The sequence below is a fragment of the Mesoplodon bidens genome (genome assembly GCF_964165515.1).
Source record: "Mesoplodon bidens genome assembly, chromosome: 4".
NCBI lineage: Eukaryota > Metazoa > Chordata > Mammalia > Artiodactyla > Ziphiidae > Mesoplodon > Mesoplodon bidens.
This window is the reverse complement of record NC_138160.1, coordinates 125518338-125532616: the sequence shown is the minus strand read 5'-3', so window position 1 is coordinate 125532616 and position 14279 is coordinate 125518338. Positions and strand designations below refer to the sequence as shown.

Sequence of the window (14279 nt, the reverse complement as noted above, 5' to 3'; positions counted from 1 at the left end):
CACTCAGAGTAAGGGGCCTGCGGGAACTGGTGAGCACACGCTGAGGCCTCCACACTCTGCTCGTTGCCACCCTCCACCGCACTGCCTCCAGGACTCCTGCCTCTGGGCCTTTACATTTGCTGTTCCCCATGCTTGGAAAGCCTTTCCCCAGATACCACTGAGGTGCCTTCATTTCTTTCAGGCTTCTGCTCCAATGCCGCCACCTCAGGTGAACCCTTGGCTACTCACCCTGTATAAAATAATACTCCCACTCCCTTTTTCCATGTTTTTTTCTCTATATCTTTATCACCAACCATCTAAAATACCTTATATATTTACTTGGTTATACAGTCTCTTCCCCAACACTAGGAGGAAAGCACCCCCAGGGGTATTCTGTTCATGGGTCTCTCCCAACCACATAGCAGGCATTCAATAAATATTTGTCAAATAAAAAGCTGAATGAACGGTGTCCTCTAAAGCAGCTTAGAAAATGGGACTCTCCCGCTTAATGGGCCCTGCTCTATGCCACCATCTATGTAAGCAAGCTTGTTTAATCCACACTAGCTGTGTAAGCAGCTCACCGACTCATCTTAATGTCCCAAGGCTGAAAAGGGCCACACCTGGGTTCAGATCTGAGACCATCCGATTCAAGCCACATTTACACTGAAAGAATTAACAGCTCACATCCAAAGAGGAGCTTCACAGAGAGAAATCATTTTTAAAAATAATAACACCCTTTGGGCTTCCCTGGTGGCGCAGGTTGAAAGTCCACCTGCCGACGTGGGGGGCGTGGGTTCGTGCCCCGGTCCGGGAAGATCCCACATGCCGCGGAGCGGCTGGGCCCGTGAGCCATGGCCACTGAGCCTGCGCGTCCGGAGCCTGTGCTCCGCAACGGGAGAGGCCACAACAGTGAGAGGCCTGCGTAAAGCAAAGATAATAATAATAATAATAAAATAATAACACCCTCTTAATGTGTCCTCCCCCCCAACCAGGTTCACGACTACCTCCGCAGCAAGCTGTGCTCCCTCTACGAAAATGACTGCATTTTTGATAAATTTGAATGTGTGTGGAATGGGTCAGACAGGTAAGAAACGTCTGTGTGGCTGGGAACTTTCCAAAGGTGGTCCCTCTCCTTGCAAAGGCCCTGGGCTGTGTATCCTAAGCAGGGTGCAACCAAAGGGAGATCAAAATCAGCCCCGAGGCCTGGCAGAGACGCACTGTGTGGACCACTGGATGACCCTTGAGGCAGGCCTGGAAAGGAGGGAGGGATGAGTGACACCCTTGACTCCTCTTTCAGGACTGGCTCAGGTGACCACTTAACCTCAAGAAAATCCTACCTTGGGGCTTCCCTGGTGGCACAGTGGTTGAGAGTCTGCCTGCCGATGCAGGGGACACGGGTTCGTGTCCCGGTCCGGGAAGATCCCACATGCCGCGGAGCGGCTGGACCCGTGAGCCATGGCCGCTGAGCCTGCGCGTCCGGAGCCTGTGTTCCGCAACGGGAGAGGCCACAACAGTGAAAGGCCCGTGTACTGCAAAAAAAAAAAAAAAAGAAAGAAATTCCTACCTTGTACACACAAGACACTCCCAGAGCTGGGTCAACATGCCTAAAATGAAGCTCCACCAGCAAATTTTCAGCATGAATAGTTCAGATGACTGCAGAGTGTGCTTTCTAGATGGAAAATTATTCCTTGAAGCTTCCAGTATAGACCTGGCCAAAGGCCCTGGTGGTTCATTAACCGAATTCTACTCGGCCTCATTTATCACATGTCCTGAAAGTGATTTATGACTGTTTTAAGGCCTTTGATTTCAACAGTACTTCCTATTACCTCCCCTTAGTTTCTTTTTGGTTTGACAAATATTACAGATGACTCTCTGATTTCCTGGAGAAGTAAGCACAGGCTACCAGGGGCTGTTCCTCAATGAAGGCGGCATCAGCAGTAGTGTTTGGAAGCAGGGAAATTCTATCACGGCAAAGCACTCAGAGAGTCGAGCTCTTAGTGAGTGCAGGCTCTCCCTCTGTGACCCTTGTTGGGCTTTTTTTGGTCAGTGATCCAAAATCAGCCTTCCACTTAGGCCTGGAAGGAATCACCACGTGGCAGAGGACACGTCACACTGCCCAGTAGGTAGAGGGCAGAGCAACTGTGACATATTAACAAAGGCCGTCGAGGGGAAAAGAAGCTAGCCCAGCCCTATTATTTTATTTACTTTCATTTCCAGCTGTCATTTATTCATTGTTTATTAAGAATAGGTTTTTTTTAATACTTGTGGTTGTTATTGTTCCAGTTTCCCTCCTATCTTAACCAAGGTTCAAAAACTGTACTTACTAGGTACTTTCACACACATCATGTTTTTTAATCCCGACCACAATCCATCAAGATTGTTTTCACCATCCCCATTTTCCAGTTGAGGAAACTGAGGCTCAGCCAGATAAAGCAATCTGTCCAAGCTCATGAACTAGTAAGCAGTAGAGACAAGAGGAAGAGTTTGAATCCTAAAATCAACATGCTTTCCACTGCATTACAATTTCTTTCCATAAATGAGAAAATGTTATTCTTGGTCCAGATAAGGTTGAGATTATTTTCCCAGAAAAGACTTTCTCTTACTGTTTAAAAACAAGTCGGGTCATGGTGAGGGAAGCAAAGGTCAGTGCATGGGAAGCAGTGAGGCCAAGTGGCTGAATGCTTGTGCCCCAGAGTCAGGCAGATGTGGGCTGGAGACCTGACTTGGCTACTTATTAGATGTGTGACACTGTACAAGTCACTCACTTTTCCTCCTGTGTAAATCCCTTACATGGGATGAAGGAAGAGTAAATGAAGTCTGGGGTAAAAGCACTCAGCACCCTGCCTGATGAGGTAATATTAGCTCGCTCTATGACAGAAACACACATTTCACAGCATCAGTTTCCTGGGCCAGCATAACAAAATCTAACCCTTGGTTAATTTCTTGGACAGCTAACAAAGTACCCAAAAACTCAGCCCCTTGGCTGTCGCCCAATCTTGTCTTCACCTTTCTCCAACCCCAGATGAGACGCTGTGTTCTCCCATCCTAACCAGCCAGTCAGTTCAGAGCCTCACCCACAAACAAGACCACGCCCACCTCTCCAGGGGGCAGCCACAATGGGACGCCACTTGCTATCTTTCCCTCAGCCTGTCATCTTGTCCAAACTGTCACCATTAAAGAGTCAGTCCATTGCTTCTGGAAGGCTCTGGCATTCACTGCTCTCTAAATCAATGGTAGATATGCCTGAGAATGGATAACTCTTGTAGAAAGGTAGAAACCATCCATCAGTCCCCTCAAAGGCTTATTTCCTTACCCTACATCCTTTCAGAATTGAATTTTTGTTTACTCCCTTCCCGAGTGAGACCACGATGGCATCTAATTTTTTGGAAAAGGCTGAATTTAGATCTAGTTCTTAGCAGGGGGAGGAAACATGCTGGTATGTGTGCTGTACTGCCAGCATCCCTCCTGCAGTGCTGATGCGAGAAAGCCTTAGCAGTCGGGCAACACAGAATTCCTCGTACTGTAACCGTGCTTTAAATGTACACAGTACAGTGACGGTCGTTTTCAGTGTTCCTACTCTCATAACTTCACTCCAGCCTCAGAATCCTGATGTGAGGGAGGTGGGCTGGGATCATTAAAACCACTGGACTCATTTATGGAGACCAAGAACCAAAAGGAATCTATTGGTAAATAACAAGGAGGGTTATCACGATCCTTCACCCAGCCAGAGAGTTTGTTGCTATTAGTGATTCCAGAGAAACTCAACAGTCACACTACAAAGCCTGTTGCGGTTTTTGATCTCTTGTTTGTTTCTTGTGTGGTGCCATAAGCTGGCCACATTGTGGTGTCGTTTGCTCTAGAAAGCCTTTGTCTGTAGCACTCAGTCACTCCCTTTTTCCTCTCTGCCTTGCAGTGTCATCATGACGGGCTCCTACAACAACTTCTTCAGGATGTTTGACCGAAACACCAAGCGCGATGTTACCCTTGAGGCCTCGAGGGAAAACAGCAAACCCCGAGCTATCCTAAAACCGCGCAAAGTGTGCGTGGGGGGCAAGCGGAGAAAAGACGAGATCAGTGTTGACAGTCTGGACTTTAGCAAAAAGATCTTGCATACAGCTTGGCATCCTTCAGAAAATATTATAGCAGTGGCGGCTACAAATAACCTATATATATTCCAGGACAAGGTTAACTAGGAAGACAAGTTATTACTTAATAATCTCACATACTGAATACTAGTCAAACACGTTTTTAAATGTTTCTTTGGGTGTTCATTTGATGCATAGACTCTAATTTCCCTCTGCAGGAAACAAATGGAATAGAAGTCCGTGGAGTCCAACCTTCCCAAATCCCCAGTTCTAAGAAATTTTGTCAAACCCAACAGGTTCTGGGACACTTCTGTTTAGAATTGAGAGCTGCCAGCTAACAGTAATTCTTCCATAGCTGACTTGAATTTCTGATGCTTTTATTGCCCCGTTTTCTCTGGTGGGTCCAGTGTTTTGTTTCTAGGTGTCTGCTGAGATAAAATGAGGTTGTCTGTAGTATTTAAAGAGAAAAGAAAGAGATACGTTTTTTTAAATTAAGCAACTCCCTTTGATGACTGAAAAAAAATCCAATGAAAAATAAACACCGTTTACTCTACTCTTAGAGAAATTCTCCTTGTTTTGTGAAAAATCAGAACCAGTCAGCATCTCCTGCCCCTACAGCACTTTTTTTTCCCATTTTCCGTTTTCTTTTCCGCAATTTCATTTGAACCAGCGATTTATTTCACAGGGCCGCAAAGAGGATGCAGAATGGGAAGGGGAAAGGGCCACATCAACACTGCTATATTCTTTTCTTGTAAGCGCCATAGAAACAGCCTGAGAATTTGGCTAGGAAACACCATGAATGCTTCAGGGGACATAAAGAGAACACTTCGCTTCTCAGAGTTAGCTTGGCAAGGCCATGTGCGGCCAGATTCCATCTGCTGCTTTGTTACTCTTGCTTTTTGTTGTTTTAAATGGCTCCATATAATCCTCTACTTACATGTTCCTTGGCTTTTTCCCTTCAACCTTTTCCAGCTTATTTATTCCACTGACTTCTTTCTTAAGGCCGAGTCCTGGTTGTTTATTATCTGGCATTCTAAATGCAACAGTAAGTTGGAGGCCATGGCACCACCCCTGGCTCCCTGAGAAAGTGTCTCCAAAGCAGCCCCCTCCTCTCTTCCTGGGTTTTGTAACCAAAAGTAACAATCCATCAATCTCCACTGTAGCTAGAACAAAAATGGCCAATAAAAAATGCTGCTTTGTAAGAGCTAATCAAGTGCTTCTAATCCACCCTAAGCTCACCATCTAGAAAAACAGACCAGAGGGTTCTCCTCCTACAAAAATGGAATACGGGGGAATCAAGAAGCTTTGACATCAAAGTAAAGTCTGCTTGAAACTGGGGAGGCTGGTTCATCCTTCCCCCCCGTTGAGGATTCAGACATATAACTTCCAGAAGGTCTCCTGTGACGCACCTCTGGGAAGGAGACTAAATGAATTCAAAAGACAGAGAAATTTGAAACAGAGGCTCAGGGAGGAGGTGGGAGGTACTCAAAGCCGGGCCTGGGCTCAGTGTCTCCATTCCTGTCACCGTGACTCATTTCCCCAGACTTGCATTTAGTGAAATGGCTTGACATGAGAATTTTCCTTTTAAAGAGAAATTTTCTTTCACTTTGTATATTTATCAGAAGTCCCAACGTTCAAGTGTAATTTGTTTTGGAAGAGGGAAAAATACTGAAAGAACCATCTTTCAATTCTAAGCTACTATCCATTTAATAACAGCTTTTTGGCAAGGAAATAACTACTTAAATGAACAATTTTGTAAGACGCGGCTCAATTTCAGAAACATTAAAATATGAATGAGTACATCTCAAAATTGAGGAAGCATGTGGATGAAGCCATGCCTCTCTTCTCCGTATTTATCTTTCCTGCGATGAAAGCCCCAGGGGAAACTCTTGAGGCAGGATGCCTGGCCTGAGGGGGACAATTTTCTCAGAGGAAACCAAGAGAGCATCAGAAACTTGTCCAACTCACAGAGAACTGTGATATCAAGATAGATAGAAGGACCAGCCGGTTCCTGTCCTGAGTTGACCATCAACTTCCTCACAGCTTTTCCTCTGCTTCCCCAAGACTCAGCCCCTCTGTCTGTACCAGTTGACAGGACAGATCACTGCTCCTCAGACTTAAGCATCGGCCCACCTCTATACTGTTCCTCATTTCACATTTATTTAAGTCATCTTTTCTAGAAGCAAGACTTAGCCTCCTCCACACAAAGAATATTCATGAAATGTCAGTTTTAATGTTTTGTTCTAACATTAAAATGATCACATAACCATTAATGTAACAAACATGTACCCATTCACCACCTACAGGCATTTTGTGAACCCCAGCGTGCATGCTTACCAAACTTCGGGACACTGAGTTCTGATGCCACAGAACATTTAAGCCTTTGGAGCCATCAGAGACTTGCCATGGACAGTGGTTCTTCACAGACTGGAGTCAAGAGTGCTCCCCAGAGCACATACATGAACAATTTTGGTCATGGCTTGAAGGGGTTCACAGGCCCCCCTATAGCCTATCTGTGGCCTCCATCTCAAAGCCCCTACCCTAATCCAATACCCTCACCACATAGGTGTACAGTCTGAGATCTACAGCGTGGGAGGAACTTGCAAAAGACATCAGAGCTAAGAGCAGAGGGCCGCCATCCTCCCCTTCCCCCCGAACAAAGGATGCACCAGAGCAAACATCGAAGACTCCTAAATGGAAGCAGGAGGAGAAGGCCCTAGAGGTCAGGCCTTGGCAACAATCCCCACCACCATGCTTCAGCAATGACCTGCTCTGCGCCAGGTACAGAACTAGGTATTTACACCTGCCATTTCCTTCTGCCCCAGGGCTGGCGATTTTCTTGGTTGGTGGCACCTAGAAGTCAGTCCCTTTTCCAGCTGACACTCAAAGCTATGTGAAAGCTGACTTGCCACCTTTTCGACGGTTTGTTGTGCTCTCAGAATCCTGCCCTACCTTAAATTTACCCCACAAGGCCTGCTGCTTGGTACCAGCCCTCAGGTTATACTGGAGGATGTCTGTTGACTTCTGGGAAACGGGAGCTGCAGCTTCCCGGGCTTTGATTAAAATCATCCTAATGCAACAGTCCATTCCTGACATTTTAATAAGCAGTTCAAAAGCTCAACGTTGGCAGACATCCATGCTTTCACCTCCAGAGGACGAAGGTGAGCTGGAAGAAACAGAGAAGGAAGACACAAGGCAGCATGCAGCAGTGGGATGTCCGTAGGTGAATGGGCAACAGGAACCAACATGCTTCTTAACTCTTTAATCTCTGGCTCCTGCCTTTACTCTTGGGGGTGGGGGAGCATCTCTAAACCTCTCAGTGACCTTGTAATTAACTCAACCATATCAACATGCATTAGGCAACCAGCATGTGGAAGGCGGAACAATTGTCAGGTGAAACAAAGATGAAGCTACGATTCTTTTAGCTCAGTGACCCGATGAAGTAAGTCAGCCGTCTCCAAGGTATTTCTTTTGAACCTCCAGGGTCCATTACAATAAAAGTTAGACCCTCTAATGCTTCATCGCTGACAACGTGGGAGACCATTTCTCTTCCTTCAAACCTGCAGAGTAACTACCCAAAGCTTCCCTCCTACCCCCCACCCTGGGCCCCATTCTTTTTTCAGCCCCTCTGCTGGCTGGCTCCAGGGCTCAAGAAGGCCCTAGTAGGCCTAATAACAAAGTTTTGTGGGGACACTATTGTCCACAGACTGAACGAAGGAACGATTCCTAATTTGTCGTCTTCCATCATGGCCATGCGCAGATGAGGCTGGTGTGTTTTAAAACACTACCCCCGCCAAGACACAGCGAACCCCCGTTCACCCCTGGGAAACGTTCACACTCTGGGCCTCTGTCCTACCTTAACTTGCCTCTTCCCCCTGTACTTCTAGGTCAAGTCTCAGGAGCCACTTGCTGTGGGAATGACTTGCCCGGTCAATGGAAAGAACATGGAACTAGGGGACAGGAAATGTGGGTCCTGTTCCTGGCTCTGCCGCTGAGTGAGGAGCTTAGGCAAGCCGCTCAGCGCCCATATCAGTCACATCGCCTGAAAAGGGGTCAGAAAGCCATCCGCCCTCCCTCATGGAATGACTGTGAGGGACACAAGAAACTCATTTACTTATAACCACTTCGATAAGCTTAAAGCACCACCAAATAACACCAGCAACAATATTCACAGAGGACATATGGGTGATTTCTCATATCTCCTTCCCTTAACCCCAGGAGATACATGCCAGTGTTATTCCCATTTTGCAGGTGGGGAAAGAGACTCAAGCTTTCAACATAGCCAAGAGCACATAGCCAGTAAGTGGTAGAACCAGGTCTCCAGCTCAAGGTTTCAGACTCTAAAGCCAGAGTTCTTAAAATACTGCTTCTACTACATGAGAGTAGCTAACAGTTTTTGAGTGCTTTCTATGGGCCAGGCTTGGGTCTACAAATTCCCCATGTATTAACTCATTTACCTCCAAAACTCTAGAGGCAGATACTATTATTGTTCCCTTTTACAGATAAGGAAGCAGAGAGATGATACAACATAACTAACTTTACACAGTTCACAAGGGACAGAGCCAGACAGTTTGGTCAAAGTTCTTATCCTCTCTCCCCATCTCACATTATATATAGATGGAGGTTACCGATTAGAAAACCAGTTCCAGTAATGGCCAGTAAGTTTATCAACGTTAAACATTTGAGTGCCTGGTTTGTGTCAGGCAGCCAGGCAGCCAGGCCCTAGGCGAGGGGCTGGGGTTTCTGAGATGTATAAGCCACTGGTCCCCGCCCTCCAGGAGATGACAGCCATGTGTGTGGTGGACCTACTTACAATACAATGTACAAAGTGCAGAAATGGTACAGAAAAGGAAATGGTTAATGAATGAGGACTGGTAAGAAAAAGTTTCTCATATAATAAGTGTGACATAAGTGAATAAGTGACATCTGAGCCGAGTGCTAAAGCAGTTTCCTCAACAAAGGATGATACGCATTTCCAAGAGAGAGAACAACACATATGAGGTACCGAAGCAAGAATGGGTGTGGCATGGAAGCGTGAAGTCAGTGTTTCTCTAATTCTATTAAAAACACATTTTCAATTTGCCAGAACTGGCCTACCCCTTCTTTCTTTCATTCATCCAATAAGAAATATTTATTAAGCACCCTCATACAACTACTGTATTTAAATGTAAAATAGATAGAAAGAATAAAAGGAAACCAATAATTATGAGCACTTATTATGCAGCAAGTGTTGTGCTAGGCATTTTTATAAATCATTACAATCACCTGACCGGTAAATACATTATTCCATTTTTATAGTTGATAAACAGATTCAAAAGGGTTAAGTGACACAGTCACTGTGACACAGCCAGACATTTTATCTAGATCTGTCCTTCTTTCCAGGTAATGCATAGCTACCTTGTCTGATTTTTTTCCACTAGTGAGGATATTCATAAACCATCTCTCTGTGACCAAACACTGCCTGACAGCTGACCAGGAAAACAAATTTGGTCTGTCACCAAAGCAGAGAGTGAAGTCAAGTGGCTCACCGAGGTCTCCAGCCACTGACCCTGACCTTATTCTTACTGCTTAACCATCCCCCAATTTAGATCTTCCACACCCCATTAGTTTAACTGCTGGTGGCAGAACCAAGGTGATCTGCTGTCTCTGCTGATTCCTACCTCGGACGCTGTCAAAACAATGATCACTGTAGGGCCAGAAACAGGGGTTTAGTGACTGTTTCCAGATTCTCAATCCACTCCCTACCCCCAATTTCCTGAAGAGTCAAGCTTGGTCTCTTGGATGGACAGTTTCCCACCAGAGCCTCTCCTGCTCACCTGTCTCCACTTCCAGCTGCAACCCCCAGTCATTTGGTAGCCGCATTTGGTTTGAGCAGAGAGAGCATTTCTCCTGAACTCATCCTTGTGTGGAAACCCTGAGAACACAGCGAAGTGGGACCAGCCACAAGCACTGGGATTCTTGCTGTGGTTGGCTAGTGCTACACATCCTCCCAGCCAAAACAGTAAATTCTTGTGGAAGTCAAAGAGAACCCCACGAAGGCTGGAGTAGAATTGATGGAAGGAGGCTGCCTCGCTGGCAGAAGAAAAAGCGGTATCTGGGCACTCTATAAAAGAGTCACTCAGCTGGGTGATATTCATGCATGCATTCATTCATTCATTCCTCAATAAACATTTAAAGATTAATCATGTACTACCTGCCAAGCCCTGTGCCAGGGTGGTCTGGGGAAGCAGTAGTGACAGTCCCTGTCTTCATAGGGCTTATAGTGTCATGCGAGATGCAGGCAAACTCCCAGATGATGATAGCAGTAGAATATCAAGGGTAAGAGCCCAGGATGCTTGCCTGGGTTGAAATCGAAGCTCCACCACTTATAAGCTAAATGACCCTTAACGAATTAACCTCTGTGTCTCAAGTTTCCTTACTGATGAAATAAGGATAAAAATGGCACCTGTCTCATAAAATTGCCATGAAGATTCCTAGCCAACAACAAGGAGTCGATGCGCATTTCTTGCTCATGTTCTCCTAGTGCTCTTATGCATGCCCTCATGGGTATCTCCTGTGCCAGGAGACTACAAAGTAACAGTACCTCACCCGGACCACGAGTTCCCCAGACAGGTGATGACTACTGTAAAACCTGAGAGATAAGCAGGAAATTAGTTATCCAGGGGATGAGAGAGGAAAAGAGTGCTCCAGGCATCAATATGGTATATGTAAAGGCAAAGGAGCACATAGTGTAATTAAGGAACTTATAATAGTCTGGTATGACTGACTAGTAAAAAACAGGGATGCAAACCAAGGAAAGTAAAGGGACATAATGTCAGGGGACAGTAATGCATGATATGAGAAATAAAATTGCATGGCCTTAGTGAAGTTCACACATCAGGGGTTCTCCAATAGCTAGGCTATGAGCCGCTCAACTGAGGAATTTTAGGTTTCTGTAATGTAACAAATATGAATGGTCCTGGCACAGGGGATAGATTGAGAAATTCAGCTCAAGTGTCAACTCCTTGGAGAAGCCTTTCCTGACCACCCTAATGTCCATGAGGACCAAGGTATTCTTTTTTTTTTTAATTTTTTTAATTTTTATTTTTTTTATTAGTTTCTGCTTTATAACAAAGTGAATCAGTCATACATATACATCTGTTCCCCCATCCCTTCCCTCTTGCGTCTCCTTCCCTCCCACCCTCCCTATCCCACCCCTCCAGGCGGTCACAAAGCACCGAGCTGATCTCCCTGTGCTATGCAGCTGCTTCCCACTATCTATCTACCTTACATTTGGTACTGTATATATAGGACCAAGGTATTCTTGATTTCCCCCTCTGGTATCCCCAAAGCATAGAGAAGAGTCTGGCTCATAGTAGGTGCTCAATAAATGTTGGCTGAATGAATGAATGAATGAACAAATAAATGAGTGAGGAAGACAGGTACAGACTCTGCCCTCAGGAAGCTTACAAGCTGAGCAGTGTCCCGCTGGGAGTTTGAGTTAAGGGGAGCTTGGTGTAGGGCCTCACAGGACTGCTCAGGGGAGTCAAGGAATGAAAAAGAAAAAATGGAGAGCCAGTGAGCCAAGATGTGTTTAGAGCAAGCAACCAAGCTCAGAGAGCAGCGTTAGTTAATAGAGCACACGTGTGCCCGCGTGATGCATTACCCTCCCAGCAGTAGTTAGTCTTCTGGGACCTCGCACAGTATGCAAAAAGGTTGACAGCTTACAATCAATACCATGCTCACCGATGCAGGGAGCGACATTATCACATCCGAGATATTACCCCCACATCCCGGCTCGAACACTAAATATTCCCAATAACAAGGCTAAGGGAAGGGACAGCTATTATTTACAACCCTCCTGCTTGGAAGCAAGAGGTGAGGCAAAGCTTCCCCTGGGTGTTCTTAGGGGAAGGCAAGCCAGTTCCCCAAAGAAATTGCTCAGAGCCAAGCCCATGCCTCATGCAGCAAGACAGGGATGGGAGAAGATGGGCATTTTCATTTGCCCGGGTGTCCACAATATAGAAGTGGAGGTTTTGTGGGCAACTGAGAAGCACAACAATAAATGAGAAGGGGGAGGATGGTCGGGTTGGCGGGGATGTGTGAGGTGTGAATGCTGGATTTCATCCTACATGCCCAGGTCACTCTAATAAAAAAACAACTTGACTCCCCCCACCCACCCCGTTGGGCTTTCTTATTTCAGCTTCTCTGACTGTGGCATAATTGAAAGTCATATTTCATCTAGGCCAGTGATTTCCAACTCCAAGTGCAGGTGGCTTATGAACAGTCAGCCTGAATTTATCAAAGAGAAACAGCAAACAATTGCATGTTAAACAGCACCTATTTCTCAGCGGGGGAAGGTGGAACGGGTCATGGTACATCCTAGCCACGACACAATACTGCTGTGCAGTCCACTGCAGCACGATTCCTTAGCCTCTGATGGGACTCTAACAGGAAGAAGCCCGGGGCTAGGACACCAGGGTTGTTTTCTTAATTCTGAGGTGCATTTATTTAATGGTACACTCCATTTTTCAGCCCCTCATTTCCTCTCTGACAAGATGAAGGATACCGCTCTTAGTTTTCATATCCTTTTTGAAAAGGCAGAAAGGTTAATTAGTTATATTTGAAATGGTCCTCGACAGAATCACCTGAAACTCAAAGATGGGTATATTCAATGAAGATGTGACAAACATCATAGAAGCTTATAAAGTGTCTATCATGGAACAAGAACTCTCAGTTCAAAAGCTAACTTTCCAAAGTACGGAAAGAATACCACTTCAGGAATGGAATGTGGTTCAAAGCAGCTCTTCACTTTGACCAGCACAGGAAGAGTTAAGTAACTCCACTGGTGTCAGATGATGTCCCAAGAGGGACACTGGGGAGGCTCCTGCAAGAGCGGTGATTACAGCTCTTCCCTCTCCTCCAGCATTAAACATGTGATGGATTCTTCTTAACATAACATCACACACACACAGCCACAATGCCCCACTAACAGACCCCCCTCTCAGAGCATCATCTACGAGTTTGTGATCCTTCCTTTAGGAATGCAGGATGCTTCCCAGCTGATTAATGACACAACCTGGAGACAAAGGCTATAAATTTGTTTTATGGTATTTTATACCAGGACTGGAGATCCATTTACAAATGAAAACCCCACTGGCTTACTTGATAATAAATTTTATAGTGTAAGAACTTCCTTTTTCACCTGCTCGTGATATTGCTCACTTTGGGTGGAATAACTGTCCTGGTGATGAGCAATAATTGAACATTATTGTTTGTGGAGACATTTCAATTTACTGAGGCACTTTCACAACCAGAGAAGTGGTGCAAACTGCCCAAGGTTACACAGAGTCACTCCAAGACCAACGCTGAAACCAGGTCTTTTGAATCTCTAAGATCAGCCTTACTTCATGGCTGTTTTTCATTTTTCCATGTGTCTAAAAGCAATGGGTGGACTCAAACCTAGATCGAAGGTCTTGATATTTTAATTCCTACTCAGGAGCATTCAGCATTTCTGCCTGTGGTACCAAAGACAATTTCCTCAGTGGTGCTCAGAGGACTGTCTCACACCCAGGCTCACTGGTGTCCACATTGGCGCAGGTTCACAGAGGTGGACCCACTGCCTTTATTCATCACATTACATATTACCTACCTACAAGATTAAATGCTATCAATTATTTGCCTTCCTACAGATCTCTTTACCAAACAATAATTCATACCTGATCATGTGCTGCAGAGTAAGCTACGTAGATAATCAAGGCACAATTCCTGTCCTCAAGGAATATAGTCCAATAGGAAATGAAATTCCAACAGGTGACTTTAATATAACATGGCTAAGGTAATGGCAGAGAGGTGTGTAAGTTATTAGGGGTGTACAGAGTTAAAGAATCTGATCTTCTGGAGGAGATGAAATAGAGTTCAATCCTAAAGGAGGACAGGGCAACCAGGTGACCGTGAACATGAGCAAAGGCACATGGCTGAGAAGCCCCATCTGTCTCTGAGCACTACCAGCAGGTTGATTTTGCTGAAAGGAAAGACTCTTGGCTAGGACTGGCTGGAGTGCTTATGAGTGAACAGGGCCCAGATTGCAGAGGGCCATTTAGAGAGCTTAGACGTTACTCAGCAGCCAATGGAGTATCACTGGAAGATTTTTAAGGAGAGAATTGACATAGTTGGAATTACATTTCCAAAGATCCCTCTGGTAACTGTGTAAATGACATATTTGAAGTAGACAAG

At 45.4% G+C, this 14279-nt stretch overlaps 1 protein-coding gene across 4 annotated transcripts in view; it reads left to right on the top strand.

The window, feature by feature from the left end:
• Window positions 1–4172, top strand: part of PPP2R2B (protein phosphatase 2 regulatory subunit Bbeta) — a gene marked incomplete at both ends in the record, with an annotated part of 458963 nt that extends 454791 nt beyond the window's left edge. For all 4 annotated transcript variants that reach the window (XM_081230516.1, XM_081230517.1, XM_081230515.1 and 1 more), the window contains 2 exons: window positions 972–1063; window positions 3893–4172. In XM_081230516.1, the coding sequence (XP_081086642.1) occupies window positions 972–1063; window positions 3893–4172 (372 nt within the window). The remainder of the gene's footprint in view (window positions 1–971; window positions 1064–3892) is intronic.
• Between the last annotated feature and the right edge of the window lie 10107 nt (window positions 4173–14279).